Source organism: Electrona antarctica, assembly GCF_951216825.1.
Source record: "Electrona antarctica genome assembly, chromosome: 11".
Lineage (NCBI taxonomy): Eukaryota > Metazoa > Chordata > Actinopteri > Myctophiformes > Myctophidae > Electrona > Electrona antarctica.
The window spans coordinates 21449594-21474833 of NC_136792.1; the positions used below are offsets into that span (position 1 = coordinate 21449594).

At 42.6% G+C, this 25240-nt stretch overlaps 1 protein-coding gene across 1 annotated transcript; it reads left to right on the forward strand.

Moving 5' to 3' along the window:
* The first annotated feature begins 1627 nt into the window (after positions 1 to 1627).
* On the forward strand, positions 1628 to 24582 carry cep126 (centrosomal protein 126). The gene is made up of 12 exons (XM_079514101.1): positions 1628 to 1794; positions 2940 to 3059; positions 9918 to 10063; positions 12387 to 12498; positions 12710 to 12896; positions 13956 to 15930; positions 16859 to 17014; positions 17240 to 17352; positions 19355 to 19412; positions 20844 to 21047; positions 23116 to 23183; positions 23295 to 24582. The coding sequence occupies exons 1-12, from the start codon at positions 1739 to 1741 to the stop codon at positions 23376 to 23378; spliced, it is 3279 nt and encodes a 1092-aa protein (XP_079370227.1). The 5' UTR covers positions 1628 to 1738; the 3' UTR covers positions 23379 to 24582.
* Positions 24583 to 25240: the final 658 nt, after the last annotated feature.

Sequence of the window (25240 nt, forward strand, 5' to 3'; positions counted from 1 at the left end):
CCGCTGGAGTGAGTGTGGAAATATATAGTGGCCCTCTCCATCATCAAAGTTGCCCACCCCTGTACTAGATAAACTGAGGGTAGGCCTATATCATGCGGGTGTTTTTTTCCTTTTTTTTTTCTTGACATCTTCTGAATATTTAGGCCATGCTGGACCTTTGGGGCTATGATTCTGTTTGTTGCTTAGTGTGTTGCTTTGTTTGATTGATTGATTGCTTGATTGATTGCTTGATTGATTGATTGATTGATTGATTGATTGATTGATTGATTGATTGATTGATTGACAGTCTGCAAAATGTACAGATGTACAGTAGGCTAATACAATAATAAAATGTGTTCCTGTTTATTCAATTCATCAAGAGGGCTTAGTGCGTGTGTGTTATATATGTGTAGCCAGGCAAAGTTGAGCCTCAAGGGCCACCGTAGACTGGCTGCCCTGCCACTTCCTTGTCAATCAGTGTTGACTATTTAAAGGCCCTGCAGTCTAGCAAACTTTTGATTGATTGATTGAAAATTTTATTAACAGTTTGCAGAATTACAGTACATTTCAAGCACAAACTCAATACAAAGGCTGTTAACTGTGAGTGGACGACCCAATTAAGCATTACACTTGTTTACAACAGGGTCCACCATGTTCAATTAATCAAAACAGGTTTCTTGGTGTTGGCTGTGGGTCCTGAGATCATGTTTTAATTGTGTTTGATCTGTCCCTGCCTTGGTGAGTAACATGATGGATAGATGTTATTTAGATTGTACTAAATAAGTGTTTTCTAAATAAGTATTTTAATTATTTGTTACTACTACCCTACCCAGGGTGAGTTCATGTGCCTGGAAGTGATGAGCTCATGTGCCAGAGGGTCCAATGTGAATGAACACAGACTCAAATAGGTATATACATATCAAATTGTTGTTGCAATGATTTATTTGTTTAACTTTATAGTGTACTTAGTACTAAATGTTTTGTTTTCACTTCCTTATAGATGTCACCACTGCTGTTTTGTTTAGACTGATTTTAGTGTTTGGTTTTATTAATTGAGCCATTTATTTTGTAATGTTTTGTTTTATGTTAGAAATCGATTACAATCCACATCATTATATTTAATTGGTTATTTAATAGTTTTAAATATATATATATATATATATATATATATATATATATATATATATATATATATAGCCTATTGAATATTGTTCTACCTAACTTAAATAAAACATCCATATGCTTGGGGGAAACTCATGTCTCAACTCTCATTGGCGAACTTGTGCATATTGGGAACCCGATTTACAGAGGTCATTCATTGTATTTCCTTGATACCAACATCATATCAAGTTGGCGTAGTCATACATTTTTAATCACTAAGAGTAAATTCCTTGCCCACCAGGTTACATAATATTATGATGCATCTAACGAATCCATTTCCGGTGTTCATTCTGACGCAGCTCCGTTGTCAAGGAAGCGCGTCCTCCGTTGCCATCGTGGCTTGACTGTACACAGAACGGTGAAATGTAGAGCAAAAGAAAGAAATCAGCGACTTCTGCATGCATTTCAAATGGCCGATGTCTTTTTTGTGCTAGAAGAGTTAAAGTTGATCGTTCTCACGGAAGAAGCGACCGCCATGACATGCACATGCGGCATTCATTCAAATGTCTTTTCGTGAGCACGTCTTCATCATCATGGTGACATTGGTGAGGTTCCGGAACCGTTAGATGAGAAGACGCAGTGCCAGTGGAACCCGTCAATGCCTGCAATCGCCCCTAGAATGCAAGTTCTGAAGGACAACTTCTTCTACCACTCGTATCCTGTTAACTGATGATCCAAGTAGGCAGTTGCAGGTGTCACTTGCCATAAAGAGCAAAAGAGCTGATCTACAAACAACGCAATTGTTGCATGTAGGCCTACATAAGTTATTTTTTTTATGGCAAGTGACACCCATATACAAATTTGAAATGTGTGTCAAATGTGTGCATAGCAGCGTAAGAGTTTGTTGATGCGTGCGTGCTTATAGGCCTAGAGCTGGAGATTCCAGCATTGTTTTTAACGTGAGCAAAGTTACAGTGTGTGTGTGTGTGTGTGTGTGTGTGTGTGTGTGTGTGTGTGTGTGTGACTGTGTGTGTGTGTGTGTGTGTGTGTGTGTGTGCGTGTGTGTGTTTAATGGAAAGGGGGTACACATCTCTCCATGCACAAAAACCTGCATGCCACCCGACGCGCGCACACATACACAGGGTGCAGCAGTACGGTACAGCACTGTACAGTATGGTAAGGCACAGTACGGTACAGCAGAATACAGTTACTACAGTATGCTACAATTAGGTACAGTACAGTATAGTACAGTACGGCACGGTACAGTACGGTACAGTACAGTACCCAAATAGTCTGACTGAACAAGTGGGCACCCTGGACAAATGGGCACCTGGACAACTGGCTACCTGGATGGCGTGGAGTGGTGCTAGAGTTCGACCGGCCTTTGGCCAGTCGAGTTCTAGTAAATATAACCAGCTTTTTTTAAATTAATAAAGCCTGGTAGTGTAGACATGTCACTTAAAGGGGTCCTGGGGTGGGGGAGGGGAGGGGGGGGGGGGGTTCCAGGGGGTCCCCAGCAAAATGTGTTGGCGTCACAATCATTGTAACCACTTTAACCATATTTTATATTTTGGCAATTCAAAAGTAGCAGATACGTAAGCTCTTAGCATTCCGTGCTAGCTTGCAGATCGCAGAGTGCTATAGCGCCACCCTTTGGCCAATGGTCATGGGCTTCGCATGGTCACCGTTTGGCATATATATATATATTCTTTATATATATTTTTTCCTTCTGGGGGTCCCTGACACAAAACCTTTTCAGATGAGGGTCGACGGCCAAATAAACTATTGTGGGGCTCCTTTGTGTGAAACATTTGAGAACCAATGATTTAAAACATGTCTCCTTAGTGGTTGACCTTCAGAAATTCCAGATTAGGAGCTGATGGAGAGCAGCAGGATGAGAGACAACTCCTGGTGGAAGAGCAGAGGACATGCAGAGCTCGCAACCGCAAGTTCTGTCTGGAGACTAAACGCCGCAGAAAGTTGGTTTCATATTGATTCATTATGTCAATTAGGGTTGTCACAATATTATTACATAATCGTCTAATCGCAATTATTTGAGACAATCGCAATTATTTTGTCATAATCGTTTTTTACATTTATATACATTTATAAAAAATGGCAGTAATGTATTGGTATATTTCAGTTATTCACATCGGTATATTTCAGTTATTCACATCGGAATGTCACATCTGCCCTGTGCACCTATTTTTTTATTACGAAGCCTAAAAAAATGATAGGCCTTCATAAAGTTCCAATTTCCAATGGCAAAAAGACAATGAAATCGTTATAAATCACACTTATTTGTGTGACTAATCGTCAACTTAAATGTATAATCGTGACAACCCTAATGTAATTGTTACTACTAAAGCTCACACACTTGTCGATCTGCTACTTTTGATGCTATTCTGTGTCAATGCAGTATAAATAAAATAAGGAGATAAGAGGTTTCTGCCCGACAGCAACAACATCTGAAAGTGTTAAATGATCGAAGTATTTTGGTAATAGTATACATTTTTTATTTTATAAATTGTTAATCGCAACTATTTGTATGACAGTTAATTGTCAAGTAAAAAATCAGACCAGTCTGAAGCGAGTGGTGTAACAGCACCCCCTATTGGTACTCTAAACATCAGGACATAGGTTAGGACATAGGGACATTGGGACATTGCTGGTTGTAGGAGTGGTTGCACCACTCAAAAAATCATGACCGTGACAGCCCTAAAGTTGCAACGTGCCCTGACCTGACCCCGGCCGGTCTGAGAGGATAAAGCCAGTGTACTTTGGATGAGACACATACAGTAGGCAAGCCTATGGTCACTGCACGGTGTGACAGGCCGTTGTCAACTGGGCCTGTAAATAGATCCTGCTCATCCCAGTGGGACAGCACAGAGTGATGACTAACAGGCATTGGCCCGGCTGAGTTCAGCAGCACAGCACGCGGCGGCTCAAATCCCTCACGGATAATAACCTCCTAAATCTGTTGCCCAACAGAGGATAATATGCCACAGCGATTGTCTTTCTAAACGTGCTTAGGATGCAGCAGGGACAGACAGAAAGAGAGAGACGTAGACTCATGCAAGTGTGGCTGAACATGTAAGAGATGTTTCTTTCGTATTTGTCTTAGGCAGCTGATACTTCTCGTTTCTTTAGAATCAGCCCACTATTTAAATATTTCCCTATTGTTCATGCGGCTTTGAATGCTACATTGAAATTGTTTCACTTCATTAAGTTGCTTGACTCGGTATAATAAGGGATCGTTAGTGAAATGTGTGGCAAATCTGCAAAAAAAAAATGCTTACCACTAGCTTTCTTCACAGATGTGTTCATAAAGGTGTCTACTATCACAGAAAAAAATGTTCCAAGCCAACTCCCTTGGGAAACTTTGTGGGAGGCAATCAAAGTTGGGGTACCCGGAGAGCCTATAGGCTAAAAGCAGGACATTTTAAAATTGGCCAGTATGAGCTTGTGACGTGTGTAAATAGGGTTTTTTGGGGGTGCTGAATCCGTTCCAACCATTCATTTTCAGTAAAAATGACTCCTGGACATAAATTCGACCATGCCTGCTTTTGTATGACCCAGACAGTGTAATAACTAATAATCCATTGCACATCTCAATGGATGTCTATGGTGTTTTCTTGTTTTGTATGTTGGGGATGGAGGCTGGGGCATATATAAAATATAAAAAGCATTTTATTAATATCACAAATGCATCTTAATTGAAACCAACTGTTGAAACAGAAGTAGATGGACAATCTTTAATGGATTTAACTGATTTATTCTTTTCAGAATCACACCTTAAAAATGTATTAACAGTAAAATAATGAATGTGCCACGGCTCCTCAGACTTTCAGTTCATTAATACAAATAAATAAACAGAATATGGGCTCTATGAAAAAAAGATCAACACATAATAAAAAACTACGGTGCTAAAAAGAAAGCATGCTTTTGTAAACAATAAATACAAATATGAATAAACATACAACTATCTCTACTCTTGCATCTCCTTGGCATCTCCCTCACTGCTCTTGTCATTTAGCTTGTTGTTCTTGCGAAATTTGCCATGGCAGTTACCACAAGCAGAAATACACTGTGCACTGAAATGCAGTGTGTATACAGTCCCCCTCATAGCAACTGACTAACTTCAGATATAGTCTTCAGATAGGTCTGTTCATTGACGGTACAGGCTCATAGCCTGGCCCATAGTCACCAAGCTTCCATCCATACTCCAGTACATTATGTACTGGATTATGTACATACTCCAGTACATTATGTATACTCCAGTACTGGATTATGGATGGAAGCTTGGTGGTGTTACACTGGATGTACTGTACAATCAATGATGGACAGCAGCAGCAGCCAATCTCTGGTCTGGATATAAGCTTGGAGAGAGTGCTGTGCTGCGGCTCCTGTTGTCGGGGGCAGTTTTTCTGGTTTGATACTCCCAGTAGCGGTAATAGTTCCTGCAAGACTGACAAAGTGGAGAGGGCTATGGAAGTTTTTGGACATCCAAGCCAACAAGGAGGACATCATCACAGCCTGCTGTGAACTATTCAAGTTCATGTTCCATGGGAAATCGCACAAATGTTTTGGGATGACATTTTCAGCAAGCGGGCCGCTACTGGGAGTATCAAACCAGTAAATCTGCCCCCGACAACAGGAGCCGCAGCACAGCACTCTCTCCGAGCTTATATCCAGACCAGAGATTGGCAGCTTCCATTCATACTCCAGTACATACTGGAGTATGGATGGACCGTCAATAGACCCCATCACACCAAACTATCTTCTGAAGTTAGTCAGTTGCAACTGTGAGGGGGACTGTACATACTCAGGTGTTGCTGTAAAAAGCAAGGAGTGAAGTGCATTTCTGTTTGTGGTAACCAGGCACAGGCACAGGTAAACTACGGACTGGCACAAAAAATCGGCCCTGGCATTTGTGGTCTTCACCGACCCAAAGACGGCCCAAAGACGCTACTCTATGTTTTTTTATTACTTTTTCTTATTGTTTTGACTCAGCCCTGGCCCCATGACTGCCCAGCCCTTCTGGCATCTGCCAGTATTGCCAGACTGTCCAATCCGGGCTTGGTGGTAACTGCCATGGCAAAATTTGCGAGAACAAGCCAGATGACAAGAGCAGTGAGTGAAGAGCAGGTAGTTGAAGAGTATAGTTTTATGTTTATTCATATTTGTTGTTTACAAAAGCATACTTTCTTTTTAGCACCTTGGTTTTTTATTATGTGTTGATCTTTTTATATAGTGATATAGAGCCATATTCTGTTTATTTATTTATTGATGAACTGAAAGTCTGAGGAGCCCTGGCAAATTTATTTCACCCTTATTTTACTGTTATTTATTTGTAAGGTGTGACAAAGTCTTTCTGAAAAGAATAAATCAGTTAAGATTGTTCTTTTGTCCATCTACTTCACTTTCAACAGTTAGTTTCAATTAAGATCACACACACACACACACACACACACACACACACACACACACACACACACACACACACACACACACACACACACACACAGAAAAGAAAACACCATAGACATCCATTGAGATATGCATAACATGGCATATTAGTTATTACCCATATCTGGGACATACAAAAGCAGGCATGGCCGATTTTATGGCCATGGAGTCATTTGAAAATGAAAATTAATGGTTGGAAGTTGGAACGGATTCAGCACTCCAAAAAAACCCTATTTACACACCTCATAAGCTCATTGTAACTTCAAACTCCATTTTAACTATGATAGATTCATAGACTCATAGATTCATAGAAAAAAAAACTCGGCACAGCCAAATTCAAATCCGTGGTAAAAGAGGAAAGTTATAGTGCAGATGTAATAAAGATTGATTGATTGATTGATTGAAAAATGTATTAACAGTTTGCAGAATTACAGTACATTTCAAGCACAAACTCAATACAAAGGCTGTTAACTGTGAGTGGACGACCCAATTAAGCATTACACTTGTTTCCAATAGGGTCCACATTGTTCAATTTATCAAAAACATTTAGAGACGTACAAATAGACACTTCTATATAGACAAAGGACAGAACAGGATTTCATCATAAAGGAGGTAAAAAGGGAAAAGAAACATATACAGTGAGGGAAAAAAAGGGCGGTGGGGGGGGGGGTGCAGCTCCGTTCATTTGTTTGTTTTCCTTGGAGGAGCTGCGTTGGGTCCCCAAGTCGGCTCCGTGGCCGTACCTTGAGTTGGCTGTGTGGCCGTGACCGTCTTTTGTGTTGTCCTTGTGTTGGGTCCCCAAGTCGGCTCCGTGGCCGTACCTTGAGTTGGCTGTGTGGCCGTGACCGTCTCTTGTGTTGTCCTTGTGTTGGGTCCCCAAGTCGGCTCAGTGGCCATACCTTGAGTTGGCTGTGTGGCCGCGACCGTCTCTTGTGTTGTCCTTGCGTCCGTGTTTGAGGGATTCCGATTTTACAGGGGCCAGTTTCGAATTGCAGCCGTCCGTAGGTGCCCTTTGAGAGCGGTTTTGAAGGAGTCAAGGGATTCGCATGTCTTAATGACTGTTGGTAGGGCGTTCCACATTTTGGTGGCATAGGAGCGAATATAATTTAGTCCCTTGTTTGTGCCGAATCTGGGTTGTACATGGTTCGTTGCACTCCCTCTGGTGTTGTCGGTGTGGACTTCGTTAACATTAAGGAAGTATCTAGACAGGTACATGGGTATCTTGGTGGTGTATCGAATCTTGTGGACCAGACCCATTGCTTAGGTTCGTCGACCCTAAGCCATTCCAGCCTGTCGAAGTGGGCAGGGGTGAGGTGGGTTCGGGGGGCGAGGTCAAGTAGGAGCCTGACCAGTTTGTTTTGGGAAGTCTGGAGCTTGGTTTTAAGGGCCTTTGAGGTGCTGTGGTACCAGGAGGTGCATGCATAGTCAAAGAAACCCTGTACAAGGGCTCCTGTTAAGGTCTTCAAGGTGTTTTTGTCGACCAGTGAGGAGATCCTGTAAAGGAATCTTGTTCTATGGTTGACCTTTTTGATTACGATGGTGGCCATTTTATCACCGGAAAGATTAGCCTCCAGGATGGAACCTAGGTAGGTAATTTCATCTTTACGTGTGATAACATTGTCACCCACTCTAACCAAGAAGCCATTTGCCTTGTTGAGATTACTATTAGAGCCAAAGAGAATGGATTCAGTTTTTCCCAGGTGTAAAGATAGTTTGTTATCAACGAGCCAGGTGCAGATTCTACCGAGTTCAGAGCTGAGGGCCTTTTCAACCTGCAGTTTGTTCCTGTCCGAGACTAGCAGTGCCGAGTCATCTGCGAACAGGAACAAGTTGCAGTCCCAAGCTGAAGTCATGTCGTTAACATATATTAGGAACAGTAAAGGCCCTAGTATGCTCCCTTGTGGAACGCCACAGCTCACTGGGAGGGGGGGGGACAGTGTTCCATTCACCTCCACCATCTGTTCTCTCCCCTCCAGGTAGGATTGCATCCAGCTCACTGATGTGCTATCGAAACCAATTGCTTTTAGCTTGTTAACAAGTATGGAGTGGTTCACGGTGTCAAAAGCCTTTTGGAGGTCCAGCATGACCATGCCACAGTATTTGCCAGCATCCACCTCATGTTTGATGTGGTCACTTAAATAGAGAAGGCATGTGTCAGTGGAGTGGGACGTTCTGAAGCCAGATTGGAACTCGTACATTAATTTATTAGTGGCAAGATACTTTTCAACCTGTTCATAGACTATTTTTTCCATCACTTTCGAGATGGAGCTTAGAATAGAAATAGGGCGGTAGTTGCCGGGTCTAATTTACTCCCTTTCTTGTGCAAGGGGGTTACTTTGGCCAGTTTGAAATCTTGGGGGACCTGTCCCTGTTTGATGGAGAGGTTTACTATGTGGGTGATGATTGGAGCTATAGAGATGGCTGAGTCTCTGAGAAATTTGGAGGGAATATTGTCATGGCCTGTGGCCTTGTGGGGTTGGAGGGCACTCAGTTTCTTAATTACCTCATCAGTTGTTACCATAACTAGTTTAAAATCGTCTTTACAAACACCTAGGTTTCTGTAGAAGGTTGTAATGTGCTCTACACCAAAGAGCCCAGAGTGGGAGGGCAGTTTGTTAACCAGAGTTGTTGCTATGTTTGTAAAGAAGATATTCAGGTAGTTGGCCACATCAAGCTTGTCAGTGATGAGAGTGTCGTCCGATTTGATGTTTATGTTTGAAAACCTGGTTTTTAGTTTCTGACCGCAGCCTAGTTGATTGTTTAGTAGCTTCCAGAGCTCACGAGGATTGTTTTTGTTTTCCAGTGCTTTATCATTGATGAAGTTACTTTTAGCTGATTTGGTCATGGCAGTTACACTGTTTCTTAGCTTGGTTCGTTGGGTATTTAGGTTGTCCAACTGAGCTTGGCGATCACTGTTGAAGCGCTTGGCTAGCTTTGACTTGCAGACATACTGTATACACAACTTGATACTTAATTTGATGAGGTTGCAAGTTACTACTAATGTTTGTTGAACAATAGAATGATCCGGAATGATGGATAAAATGACGGCAATGGCCTCATTATTACATGCCTCCATATCAATACCTCAGCTAGTGTGAATGTCTTTTGATTCCAAACATTTGAGTCTTCACTGGACTGGTAAGTACTGCACGGTTGGTGTGTCCCGCCCAGAAAAGTGTCCATTACTCGATGGCAACATGCCTTCGGACAGCAAGTCCATGTTGATCATTGCTTGCCATAAGTTATTAATGACACACCTCGAGGAATGGACTCCGGTTTCGGGTAATAAAAAACATACTACTTCCAACCCCATAATCAACTGGATTACACCCCTCTACTCTCTTGACCCAGCCTTATGTGCACCTCAGGGTTCTGGAGGAGAGGCGGAAGCAGTGGGATGCCCGCGAACAGCAGCTGAGAGAGAGCATCCTGCAGCAGCGCAGACAACGTGTCCAGGATGCCACAGAGCGCTTCCAAAGAGCCCACCTGCCTCCTTCTCAGAGGAGAAGGCAATGTTAGTGTTCCATCTTTCTTTAAAAGAGAGTGTCGAGTCAAGGTTCGTTGAGAGGTAGTTTAATGCAGGGGGTTCTCAAACGTTTTCATGTCAAGTAACCCAATTTGACTTTCATGGAGCTATGATGAGTCTATATCAGTGGTTTTCAACCCTTTCCATATCAAGGTCTATTATTCGGCATTTGAGCCACGGACTACCATTTGGATACGATTTTGAGAGATAACAGGGAAACATTGATCAAAATAACAATTATTCTACATTTCTCTTAATTGTGTAGACTTCTTGTAAATGTAGTGATGTTTAACAATAATTTAACTCTTGATAGTATAAAATGAAACCCCTTGTTGCGGCGGTTTAAAGGGCTGCCGAGAGGAGCTAAGCATGAGAGTAAAGAGACGCTTTGTATGACACGCACGCAAATGATATCAGGTCCACTCCAGCTGTACATTTGATCATTTATTCATACTCACCACACGTAAGATACAACTGTTCCCAGGCTTTTAGCTATATCTAAACGTGGATGTTAAGGTGATACAGTGCGTTTGATACGGTCAACAGAAATTGTCTTCTCCCACGCTCACCCCCTCTCTCTGTCCAACTTCCATTACTCTAGTGAGTAGTGACAGGTAAACGCCATGATATCAGTGTGGCAGCGCCCCAGACCCAGTGAACACGCCCACCACCTGTGCAGTGCCATTAAAGTGACATACCTTACGTCAATTATACTAGCACATGATGAGACTAAAGGCATACAAGCCACACTATGGCTCCTACACCCCTTACGGGTTCATTTGGTTTGTTTTACACTCTCAAGAGTTAAATGATCTATAAGGGTCCATTTGGTTACCAACTCGCCATCATTTAGCTGGGGACCACCTGGCTGGAACACCTGGACCACTGGTTGAAAACCACAGGTCTAGATGGAAAGAGGGGTCCATGCGCATATACACTGACACCACGCTAGACAGGAACGCCCAAAAACGTCACATCCGGTTTTAGCCTGGGATAAGAATGTTATATGGCTGCCAATGCAACTTGGTCCAATCCTTAATCACATACGGACAAACATCTATGCCGATGCTATCTAACTTGCGGAGGTAGCGTGCCTTGTCCACGGGCAACAGATCTTTCAACGTATGGCATTGCAAATACGTTTGATAATCGCTACTCTGCTCAATATTGTTTTAAAAATGCCGCAAATTGCATTGCAGTGAACGAGCACAAATCACAACTTCCCCCGGTTGTGGGCGGAGTCACAGTTTGAGGTGCTGTTTACGCGCCGTGGTGTCAGTGTATAGGGTGGATTCTGGATCTGTTTTTTCTTAAACCTTTAAGTGCGTATTTCAAGATTATGCCATGTGTACCAGACTGAAATAATGTCTCATCACTCCCATAGGGTTAATTTTTAAACCTTTCTTACACATATCCCCACACCCCAAAATGGAAAACATTCTATATTGTTACAAATGATTCTGTTCCAGGGACTATTTTGTTCTTAGTGTAACCCAAGGCATTTTCAGAGGCCCTTTGTGGTAGGCATCAGCTAACATATAGCATCAGGTTCTGTATGACCATTAGTCTGGGGCAAATATCGGGACTAATCTAAGTAATCTTACATAATGCAAAGAAATGCAATGTAATGTCCGTACACAGTATAATGCTGGTCAACAACTTTTGGCTGGGAAGGGCTTCATTGTAATATATTCACATATAATAATAATAAATAATTTATAACGCACATTTGTGAGAATCTCAAAGCGCTACAATGAGCAAATGCATGAACATAAAACAGAAGACACATCACACTACTAAAATCATCTAAGAAACGGGAACAAAACATTTAAAACATGAGGGCATAGCTATAAAAGGAAAGTCTTTAGTCCTCTCTTAAAAGAGTCAACTGACTGTGGTGCTCTCAGGTGGGTGGGGAGGGGGTTCCACAATTCGGGGGAAACCGAGAAGAAGGCCCGGTCGCCCATGGTGCGCCGGTTGGTCTTGGTTTGAGGAGGTTAGTGTTTAAAGAGCGGAGGTTGCGAGTTGAGGGTTGTAGGGAGACTAATTCCTTGAAGTAGGAAGGAGCGTTGCTGGTGTCGTGGATGCACTGATGAGTTAGCAGGGATATCTTCTATTCTGTCGGGAGCCATTGGAGTGAGCAGAGGATGGGTTAATGTGCTCGTATTTATGCACTCTCATCAGGATCCTAGAATATTATTATTATTGCACCTCAGAATTGAGCAAAAAGGTGGCAGGTGCCCTGAATTTGACACTGTTTGCGTTCATGAAAGCTCAAACCCAAGATGTTTTTCTCTTTGTGATGTTTTAGCTTTTAGAAAGAATGTCCCCAACATCGAAGAGGCACTTAACCACATCCAAAGCAACTTCAGCTTGTACGGCCAGCAGTCTGCCTTCCTGTCCAGTAGCTCCACCATGAGCCGGTAAAAAAAATAAAACTTTAATCTCCTAAACTCGTTAATCCTTACCCAACATGTAGGGAATATGACGTGTTCCATTCTTAAACAGAATACATGGCATAAAGATAAATCAAGACATGTGTTATCTATGTATTATGCCTTTTGTTGTGTTGTTTGTGTACCACTTTTCATTCGTTGTATATCTCTGTTGTGTTTTCCCTAAAAACGTAACCAGGAGCTGTACTCCATCTCCAAAGCCTCCAGTGGTGTCTAAATCCAGCCACCTTCGGGCTATCTCCGCGGTGGAGGCTTACGCCAAACTGCTACGGGAACGTAGCATGTCCAGCATCAAGGACGCTCAGCCCTATTTTCTCAATGAGGTTCAGGATAATCAAGAGAGGGAACAAGATAACTGCCCACAGGTGAGTTACTTGAATGAAATATGAGATGTTGTTGTCGTTGTTGTCCACTTACAACATCCTGTGACAAACTGAATGCAAAATACTTAAATCTGGGCCCTTATATCAATTTGTCTCGATCAGTCAGTGCCAAACAGGAAGGTACAAAATGACGGCGAACGGGAAGGTACAAAACGACGGCGAACGGGAGGCTGACGGGCCAACGGGGGCCCACCGACAATAGGCAATCGCCACCCCAGCCCCCAATGACACGTTTTGCCTCGGCGGCCGGGGCCTCCTGCGCCAGAAAAACAGGCGTGGGTGCCTGTTTTTCAGTTGTTCTCACTTGTACTGGTTTCTGTAACACTATATATATACAGTATATACAGTATATATACAGGAAGGGACCGCACACTCCAGAGACGCTCAGGACAAGATCATTTTTGCTTCATTGCTTTATTTGCACGACGCGTTTCGCCGTGTACGCTTCGTCCGGTGCTTTGCACGGTCCCTTCCTCTTCTAAGGAAGTTTTCCCTGGTCTACATTTTATGCCTTGCCTAGTTGCCTACCAGCACCTCCCCCACTTATATATATATATATATATATATATATATATACTATACTGTATATACAGTATATACTGTATGATACAGACGTTACTTTAAAGATATGGTCCCTTTATGATAGCGTTTTACAGCAAGAAAAGAGACACGATACGTTGCTGTAGAGTTTTAATATGCGGTTGAGGTTAAATGAATATAGAGGTATGAGGTAACGTGTAATCCTAGTCCTGGGTCTGCCTGCCAAGACGTGCATGAGCATCCCCACTGCAAACAAGGCCCCCTTTAGAGGCCTGACTGGTCCATCACCTATGACACACATTTTTACTTGCTCACTCTCTCTTCCTCTTACTCTCTCTCTCTCTCTCTCTCACTCACTCACTCTATCCATGTCTCCCTTACACACACGCTGGAATGTCACCTGTTTGGGCCGTGTTGGCTGACACTAGATATTTTGGAAAATCATCCTGTGCGCGTATCATTTTCTCACAAGTCATCGTCACTCTTTTGTGTTTTGTGTAGGAGCACCCCGCGTACCAGCCCCACCGTTCTGACAGTCTGTCAAGTCTGGACAGCTTGGAGAGTGAGGACCACAACCGCAGCACTGCTAATCCCCAATGTTCTCATTCATCCTATTTGGTCAACTTTGAGAGGCCTTTGTCAGGCCAAAGAAATCAAAATCACCCATGTCCGTCGGCTGATCTCACTTCTTCCTTAACAAAGATGTTTCTTGGCGGCGACACTTTAGAGCAGCGAAAGATGCATGCAGGCCCTCAACACAAAAAGCAGGAGGAGTTTGAGGAAGCAAATGAGAGGACGGGCAACCTTCCTCAAGCCAAAAGAGGATCGATCGCAGCTGATCAAACTCCTAAAACGGAAGCACAGGACCCTCTGAGCTACTGTGGCCTGTTAAGTCTTTGTGGGGTTATTGACTCGGACACAGAACGCTTTGAGGAGAGCTCCCGAGGAAGCAGTCCAAATGACAAAACCACAGTGCTTACAAATAACAAAGTTGCATTAGGCAATCGAGCGCTTGAAATCTTTTGTCCCAAATTAGAACAGTTCGATTTTAGACAGCAGTGTAGTCATGATGACAGACATGCAAACTATCAGTCAGTGGTACAGACTAAAGACAACAACCGCAAAGATGTCCTTTTTGAGGCTCGCTCAAAGCCTAATATTTCATGGAATGACTATACACAACCTAGAGAAGAAACTGTCCTGCACACTGCAAAGGAAAACAATAATGCACCATCCAAGAATAAGTCTAGTGATTCCATGAACAACCTCAATAAGGGCCCAAATTCAGAGCCCAAAGCTCAGAGATTTAAGAATACAGAATTACAGCATCAGGCGTGCTCGTCTAATAGCAAGTCAGACATTCCTGGGTGCCTCAAGTTTCCTGGCGAGGAAATACAAGAGCTGGCAGGATTATCTCATTGTGATTCCAAATTATGTGGTATTCGAGTCGTCAAGGGAATTCTTAAAAAGCAGTCCAAGTACGCACAGGGAGAGCGCAAGTCTGCGTACAGCTCAGAAAATTCGCTTTTTGCTAGACAAGTGGCGTTGTCTATTCGAGACAGCGTTGAATTAACAAGGATGAAAGCCAAGGACACAGAGGGTGACAGGGCTGTTAAAAAAAAGCTCCGCTGGTTTGATGAGGAGAATCTGTATGATGAGGATAAAGAAAGGAAGGTAAACGCCTGGAAACAGACCCTAATGAAAAGTAAACCCGCCAGTCCATATTTGCTGAAAGGCCACTCAGATGACCACCAGCCAAGTCTGACTGCAATCTCAGGGGGTTCCAGGTCTGGCCCCAGTCTGACCTTCCCAGCCTCCACTGGTTATCACTTTACAAAGCAAGCTTGGGCAGATGTCGGGGTTCAAGGCGGCAAGCAACAGGAACAAGGGGAGGAGGTCAGGGTGCCACGTAACAGCGCCCGGATAGGCAGTCCCAAGGTCCCTAGGAGAGAGTGCTCTGCCAGAGGCACAATGGGTCCTGTTTCATCGCGGGCCCGAAAGGGCACTGTCATGAGACCACAATCTGCCACCGAGGTGAGCCAAATAGCCAAGGCCCAGGGGAAAATCATCTTGCCTCGACCGCCACCCAGGGGAGAAACCGCAGAAGGAGACACAACAGCGTACAGCACCAAGACTACTTCCCTCAATCCCCATCACTCTAGCATGAATTCCAAAGTAGCCGAGCAGAATTGGCACAGGGTCAACTCTGACCCAGGTTTTGCCTCATCTCACACGCAGCACATAATCCCAACTGATAGTAGTGTTTCCTACGCGCCAGTGCCACCCTCGTCTGTCTATCCCTCTTCCGAGGTATCTATCATGTCTGGCTCCATTCATCAGGAGACTCTGGGCTGCTACAGCGGGAGAAGAGGGTTGGTGTATGATGAAAAAGGCCTCTGTTTAGATTGCACTCCCACAGACGAAGAGATCTCTCGGCTCTGGCAGGGTGTTCGCAGTGCCTTAGCCACCAAGGACGGTAATGTATATCTTGGCTGACAATCCCCCACACACACAACTTACAGCAAGCCTAGCCTGTATGTCTCCCTTGTTACCCACAGAGACATAGAGACAGAAAGAGTATTTTTCTTTAGTGTAATGAAGCATCTCTATTAGTACTATTTACTACTTTGTATGTATGTTGAAGTTAACTTATTGTGAATAATAATAATAATAATAATAATAATAATAATAATAATAATAATAATAATAATAATAATAATAATAATAATAATAATAATAATAATAATACTGATGAATGATAAATGTATTTTTTCTCCAATGTGATGTCCTGAAATGCCCTTACAAGTGCACTATCTCGTGAAATCATTATGCTTTGTGTTTGCTTGGACATGAGTTCAGTGAGTTCATCAATGTGTTACATTTTCTTTGGCCCCCCTGTGGCTCTTGTCAGCACTCATTGGAGTACTGCGCTTTATTGGAATGGACCTTTGCAATAATGTACTTTTCAGGTCATGTCATGCATACAAAGAAGCAGAGAGGAGCAAGTTCTTAATGAGCGGTTCTCAAACGTTTTAATTTCTATAGGACCTAAATTCACCCATCTGAAAATATTTTGTGCCGGGGACCCCCATTCAAGATTTTGTGTTTCTGAAATGTTTTACAAGATTTTCTAGATTTATTGAAAATAGCTGATATACAAGCCCACGGTGTGTTGCAATGTGACACGTTGTGAGCTTGCAGATTGCTATATTAACTCATTTTGCTGGGGACCCCCTGCAACGCCCTCAAGGGCCCCTACTCACTTTGAGAACTACCTACCACTCTCAGAACCACTAATGTATTTATTACATAGCTGGAGATGGAGAATCTTGTAACTTGTGGAAAAGTGCATTCTTGGATCGTTCTCCTAGTCTTTCCCTCTTGTTTTTTTATAACCAACTTAGGTGACCCTAGAAACTGCCTGACACACAATGGGTCATTGTCTGCCTTGCATCAAGCGCGTGCCAATTTGTCCCACGTTACCATCAATGGCGACAGCCTTATCAGCGGTGTCAAAGCCGTAACCAGAATGAGTGGCTTCTTTCTCTCCCCTAACAACGGTGAGATCAAACATCCAAGCTTGTCTATAATTCTGGCCATGAATCACAGCATACCACAAATCAGACATAACATTTTTTTCTTTTTTTTCTTTGTTTTCTCTTTTTTTACATTTCCACCTGCAATGACATGCTCAGAAATATTGATGCCAGATAGAATAGAATAGAATAAAATAATATAGGAGGATTAGCATAATAGCTGAATACATTCATTCCTTCTCATTCTAGCAAGGAGCCTGGTGAGACGACAGGTGCTGGAGAGCAGTGGAATGAAGAGGAAGACCTGTCCAGACTCAACCAGAGCGGCTCAGACTGGCTCACTGACCAGAAAGATTCCTCAGGTACAGTGGTTTGGTCACAGACCTAATTTGAAACTTTTTTTGCTCGATGCTTGAAAAGCACCTCTAGTAGAAACTTTAGTGGACACGTTTTCATGATTGGCTGCCTCGTCTCTAGGCTGCCTCTAAGCCAATGGGAGACTTACCCATAAAACCCATAGTCTGAACAGCACAGGGCTCAAAATTGCTGCGGCATACAAACTGATTATATCCTATACTTCATATACAGTAACACCTGGCAGTTATGACTCGTCATTCTTGTTTATTCTTGTAGATCTACGTCAAATCTTAATTCAACGTCAATGTCCTTTATAGTGGTTTATGATAGCTTGTTGTCATAATGCTACACATTAGCATTGTGTTGCTAGGCAAGTACCTCAGATTCCTTTCCCAGATTGTGCCCCTGGTCAAAATCAGCTTTATTCAACAGCCCACAGCCGAAGAAATGACAATCGCGGTTACACACTCTTTCACTCGTTCTTCTACGAGTGAAAGTTAATACTAGCGTCTGTCACTCACAACACACATCATTAGTCTACATCCGGTTCCGGTTTTCGTGTTCCGGTGGATCATTCAAAATAAGGGTTTCACTGAAAAATGCTAGCGGTTAATGGGCAAATTAATGAATTATTGCTGGCAGAGAATGTGTTAAGATGTTAAAGTGGCACAATTTAACTTGTTTTTTATGAATAATTTTAATTTTGTCCAATATGTATAGTACAGTCTAATTTATAAAATTGGAGTGGTTGTACTTTGGCCTTCTCTTCTATTTTGTTTTTCCTGAAGATTGTTTTGCGGGGATTTTTAGGGGACTTTATTGATAGATTACAGGTAGACAGGAAACGGGGAGAGAGATGGGGGGAAGACACACAGCAAAGTTCGTCATGATCGGGACTCGAACACGCTGTCATGCTGGATTACCAGCCAAGGTGCCTGGAGTGGACTGCTAAACCGGCCCAGGCCGGCCCTGCTCTTCTATTGAGATATATAGGTCATGTGACTCGTGTCAAAGGTCATGTCTCACCTAGACAGTGACACAGGATCTGAGACAAGATTAAATGTATCCCCTGAGCAAGCAGGCATGCTCTATTACAGTAGCTCAATGATAATAAAATAAATCTGCACTTTCAAAGGAAACTGGGTTCAAATCTGGGGCAGAAGAGGAAAGTTACATATTGTAGTGCAGCTGTAAATTATCTAAATTAAATGAAATCAGAAAAAAGAACAAAATCGAAAATGTTATAGCAATAATTTAAAATAAATACTTTAAAGCCTGTAGATTGGCTATTTTCAGTATTTTAGACTATTAGCAGATTAGCTATTTTCACTATTATTGAAAGAAGGTGATTGTTCATAATATATTTGTATATACATTTGATCCTGGAGAGACAACCAAATTCATCTTTTGGGTCTTGAACTAAAATGTCTGAGAACCCCTGCTCTCTCAGGTACATGCATGCTTCTGCCCTGGGGGCATACAGACAGTAGTGTGAGTAAAGCTCCCTATATATCATGCGTAGGGAGTGCTAGAACTTGTCAAATCGGTTTTGCAATCCCCTCCTTCCACACTAGTCTTGCAGTGTTTGTAGAATTAATTGGCACTGCACAACGTGGTTTGGGCTTGTTCAAGACAATTGGCTTTCCTGACAGACTTGAGTTACCTGTACTTATTTTTATTTATGTATTTATTTTCTTACAAAAACGAAGGTGTTCGTGATTCATACAGTATGTTTGTCTACGGCTTCTGTTTGCTCGCCTATATATCATCTCTGTCGGGTGGAAACCGCATATGTCCAAAACTGCTACTTTTCAGAATTGTAATTCAGAAATAGCCAAAGGATCGACAAGCTCAAAATGTGTCGATTCGTGCAATGTTTCGAGCTTTATTTATTTATTAAAACAACACAAACAGTTAGAATATGGAGATAGGAGGTTTCTGCCTGACATCAATGCTACAGTATATGTTTTTAGGGTCAATATAAAATGTCTTGTTTATTTTGTACAGGCCGCAATCCAATTGACACCTTCCTCCAGTACTTATTACCTGGCACTTCCTGATGAAGGTATGTCTTCACACAGAGAGAAAGAGAAAGGAACAAAATATGTATACTGTCTTTATTGTATCAAACTAATTTAACCCATTTTGGGCGGGAACCCCTTTTGGTGTTTTAAGCATTATGTTATGCTTTAACTATTGAAAAATAGCAGATCTACAAGCTCATAGCGCGCCACCGAGTGGCGCGCTACGAGCTTGTAGGTCTGCTATTTTTGAAAAATCGTAAAAATGTGGCGCAAATCTTTGAATATATATTCTTTCAAAGTGAATGTTTTTAACTCAGGTCTAAATGGGTTAATAAACAAACAAACAAACAAACAAACAAACAAACAAACAAACAAACAAACATATAACTTTAATACATAAATACATGGTACAAAACAACTCACTTGAATACTGTATGGAAATTATAGTACCTGAGAAGAGGACCCAAAAATGATGAAAGGTTATAAATAAAGGGAGTTCCAACCACGCCTCTAGCCTATGACAGGCTAGCCTGGCTAATGACAGGCCAGTCTGGTGCATCTCAGAGGCAGCCCTAGCCTATGACAGGCCAGTCTGGTGCATCTCAGAGGCAGGACAGGCCTATGACAGGCCAGTCTGGTGCATCTCAGAGGCAGCCCTATGACAGGCCAGTCTGGTGCATCTCAGAGGCAGCCCTAGCCTATGACAGGCCAGTCTGGTGCATCTCAGAGGCAGCCCTAGCCTATGACAGGCCAGTCTGGTGCATCTCAGAGGCCTCTAGCCTATGACAGGCCAGTCTGGTGCATCTCAGAGGCAGGACAGGTTGCAGGAGGAAGGAAGGCACTGGAGCAACTCAGACTTTAAGCCCTTATTCTATTATCAGGGTGCAAGTAAAAAAGAGACAACGTTTCGATGTATCAGTCACTAACATCTTCGTCAGGTCATGACGGTTGACCTAACGAAGATGTGACTGATACATCGAAACGTTGTCTCTTTTTTTTTGAGTGGTGCAAACCACTCCAACAACTGGCTTTGTTAGTACCTGTGTGTGTGTGTTTGTGTACCTGTCCCTCAAAAGAATGAGCATGGTTACTATGGTCACTGACATTACGTCAGACCACAGCTGATCAGGCTATATAAGACCTTGCACCACCCTGATAATAAAATTAGGGCTTAAACTGTTTGAGTTGCTCCAGTGCCTTCCTTCCTCCTGTTATAAATAAATGCATTCAAATGGTTTTAAGGTAGGTATTACCTACCTACTGTAGGTGTACACAGGACACAAATGTCTTGATGAATGAAGCCCATTGTTGGGTGTTTTATACTGGTAGCTCGCCCTTATCTGATCTCAGGAATCTGAGGAACATATTACGAGCACCTCGTACATGAAACAGAAGCTTTCTTATGCCGGTGCACTTGTTGTAGTTCACTTTGTCTATAATTACTTAACTCCACGCCTCCTCTCGTCACATAGGCTTGGGGAGCGTGAGCCAGCCTTCCCTGGCAGAGCTACGTGGAGAAGGCCTGGCAGTAGAAAGGGATGCGATGACTACCATGGATCTAGCTCAAACGCAGAGGCCCACGGCACTGCATCAGCGGAGCCTGCACCAAACCGGCCTGTCCTTAGAGGAGCAAAAAATCCTGCTCTCCCTGGAACGACTCAACCACCAGCTGCACTGTAAGTACTATACCCGCCGATGACCGATGACGATGTTCGTGCCTATAGGCTCTATGCACACAGCGTATATCTATTCTACGTCCGAGCATATCAATTCAATTCAATCTTTATTGCAGACTCAGGGGAATCCATATCTGTACAAAACAACAATACAATAGATTAAAAAAAAGATAATATAGAAAGAAATATACAATAAAAAGAGTTCCACAATGTTCAGTTTCGAACATACAAACAAGTTCGCCAATGGTTCCACAGTCTGGAGGAGAACCTGACAGAACTACGTAATGGGTTAGTAATGACATCAATGATGTCATTTACTGACTCAGATACTCTGCACATAAATCTATACATAAGATTGCGCAGCACAGCAGAGCAAGTGGGGACCCCAACACTGACGAACATGTGGCTTGCACTGGAGCTTCTTGGAGCTCTCAGTAGCAGCCTCATAGCTGCGGTATACAGGGGTGTACAAAAGGATTTAAAAAGTGAAATCTTCACCGGTACTGAGCACATGCTAAATTTTCTACACAGCATGTTTCCTTGCGCATACAGCTTCCGGCGCTGTCTATATATGTCCTCAGAGAGGTCATTTGAGATGATGTGACATAGACATGGTAACGCCCCGCCTGCCTCTGATTGGCCTACCAACCCTGCCCGTCTTGCCAGACTGTCCTCCGAGACGCGAGGTTACTCCGTGGTGGGAAATAATACAAGTAGGCTACAAGAGAATGACAGCTTGGCACGCGTGACAGTAACTTAACTTTTATTTTTGTAGAACTAATATTGTTTATGCCGTTTGCTTTGATTGAATGATTGATTGAACACGTATTTGTATGATTTGATTTGGGTGTGTTCTAAATTAAAGTGTTAGTGTTGATTATTGTGTATTAATCTAATTATAGTAAACTAATACTATTATACTAAAAAAGATAAAGATCAAGGGAAAAGAGACCTTTTTACAGTACAATAATGTTTCAAGTTTACACTGTACACATGTAAAATAAACGGGATAAACAAGTTTGCCTCTTCTACAAAACATAAAAGTTACTGTCGCGCGTGCCAAGCTGTTATTCTCTTGTATTATATCATACACCACGGAGTAACCTCGCGGCAGACTATCCAGCATATAGCTATCCACCTCGGAGGAAAGTCTGGTTAGGCCGGCAGTGTCGGTAGGCCAATCAGACAGCAAGGGCCGTGTCGGACTACCGACCGACGCGGCGGTCGGGTCAAATGGATTCACCCTCCCTCCAATCAGAGGCAGGCAGGGCGTTACCATGTCTATGCTCGGACATAGAATACACTGACACCACGGCACGTAAACAGCGCCTCAAACTGTGACTCCGCCCACAAACGGGGGAAGTTGTGATTTTCGCTCGTTCACTGCAATGCAATTTGCGGCATTTTCAAAACAATATTGAGCAGAGTAGCGATTATCAAACGTATTTGCAATGCCATACGTTGAAAGATCTGTTGCCCGATCTGTTGCCAGCCATAGAAAATTCCGGGGTAAATTCTTACCCCGGATGTGACGTTTTTGGGCGTTCCTGTCTAGCGTGGTGTGAGTGTATAGATATACGCATACACAAAGAATAACTCTTCCTACTTCCGGGCCACTTTCCTACTTCCTTCACAGGTGTTACCAATGATTCTAAATAAGGAGCTGTTCCATTTAGTGTACAGTGTTTCTCAATCTTTTTGGAACAAAAAATGGAACCAAATGGTCCCGTAAGGGCACAATAGCAGCACCCTGGCACTGTTTGACCAGAATGGAACAGAGCTTTGATTAGTATCATCGGTAACAACAACAGAAGTAGGGAAGGAGTGGTTGACTTATTGCCAAAATAGATTTGACTTGCAAACTCCTATTTTACTGCTGTTTCGGCGCTGTAGTGCCGAAATGATTTCGGCTCGTCAGAAATTTTCAGTAGCACCGAAGAGCCGACTTTAGGACGGTACCTGCCCCCCCGAACCTCAAAAATGACGTCACATTGTAGGCTATACAGAGCCGAACCGACTTTTATTCGGCTCTAAAATAGGAGTATGAATCGGCCCTTATATGTTGCAGGTGTACAGGAATACAGTGGGGGCGATGTTGCTGCCACTCGAAGCATCATGCATGGTGATGCAACCTCTGTGAGTGTGTGTGTTTGTAAACAAACCAAGCTTGCATTAATATCGCTCTGAACTTTATGTCTAATTTGATAAGGCGCATTACCTTACCTTACCTTCTTGTGGCCATTTTAGATACGGGAAAGTAAAACCACGGCCTATCACAAGCACCGTGCGTTCTCGGCTGACAGCCGCTCCCGCAACCAGAGGAGGTTCTGACTGAAGGTCTTTGGATTGGCTGGATTGTCGTCCACATCCCATCCATCTGGGCCAATAGGCTGTACGGAACATGCAGGGTTTGATTTGTAAAGACAACACACCAGGGACCTTTTCTTAACCACGTAAGCACTATATACAGTACTTGGTCATATGGCAAAGCCTATCTACAAGATCACAATCACAACAGTTAATTTAAATTTGGTGAAACATCTGGAAGACTTTTGGGGTAAGGGGGATTGAAAATGTTGGAAACTGTGCTAAAAAATAAGGACACCAGGCTTAAAGTGTGTGTGTGTGTGGGGGGTGTACATATGTCCTGTGCCGACTGTATTAGCAAGCACCTCCAAAACTTCCATCATGGGTGCAGCCTTATTTGAAACAGCTAACTCTTTTGCATTTCTGCATGGTCACAGAGAATTGACCCTAATTTGTCCTGTCTCCTCTGATACATGTGATGCTACCTGCCGTTTGTTTTCACCTGACAGTGAGGTGTTAGGGGCATCGCGGCCTGAAAAGGTTGAGCTCCCCACTGAACACTCGCTCGTGTCCAAAACGTATAGGAGTCACTAATACAGCGACAGAGGTCACCCTCCCCGCCAGAATTGACTTCTGTGAACGCGGCCAAGTGCCCGGCCGAGCCGGATGAATTCAAACAACTAGTCTCCACAGTTTTGTTTGTTTGTTTTTTATTGATCATACAGCGTCACTCCATACTTGATCATACTACAGCGTCAGACAAACGTATCTAAAGTAGCAGATCCACACACTCGAAATGTGGCACAAAGCAACACGTTTTGAGCTTGTGGATCAGTATATTTTGCTACTTTTGAATTTTAATCAAAAGTAAAAGTTTTTGGACATGTGAGGTTTCCACACGACAGAGACGATATTTTGTTTATTATATGTATGGCCGAAACAAGCTGTCGTTCAAAACTTGTTTAACGCTATTGCAGTAACACACATATAAAAAACATGTTTTAGCTTTCAATTACATTATTGCTATTAGGCAATGTTATTGTAAGTGCCTAATTACAGTTTGTTTGTCTTTTTTATTGATTTATTTTACTTTATTAATACCATTATGTAATCTATATTGAAGGATGTTGATACAATATCTATACAATCCAAAAATAGGGCTACAAGACAGAATAACTTAATATATATACTTGAAATGAATGCTGCACCATGTGTCTTTTACATTTGTTTCTTATAATTTATAAACCCTGATTTGTAAGCATTTCTGCTGCATACAGGTTCAAATGTAGGCATACCTTGTTTTTTTTTGTTCCCTTGATAAACCTAATAAAATCAACTGGTCAACTCACTTAGTCTATTTTGTATAAGATCGACTTAAGCAAAATATGAAATTGAATTGTGAATCATTCATGCAACAATGCATGCAACACTGTGAGTCATTCATGCAACAGTGGAAAGAATTGCCAGAGCCACCAGAGACATTTCTTTTTTTTGTTTTGTTTTTGGCTTTCGCCTTTATTTTATTTATTTTTTATGGAGGGACAGACAGTAGGCTGACAGGAAATGGGGAGAGAGATGGGGGGGTGACATGTAGAGGAGAAGAAATGAGATGCAAATCTAGCTTGTTTTGAGCCAAAAAGAAGAATCAGAGATATTACGATTCTAAAAACTGCATCCCCATAGTCAGCATAAGCCAGCGGAATTGTCATTTCCGGTTTTCTTCTGGGGTTTTTTCATCGCACCGGAACCGGAGTGTTACGAGTGCGTACATAACACAGTTGTGAACCGTAATCAATTGATATTAAAAAATCACACCCGTGTGAACTGAGTGGTGCAACTAGTCAGTGACGTCACACACTAACCATAGCAACCATGCTCACATGTAC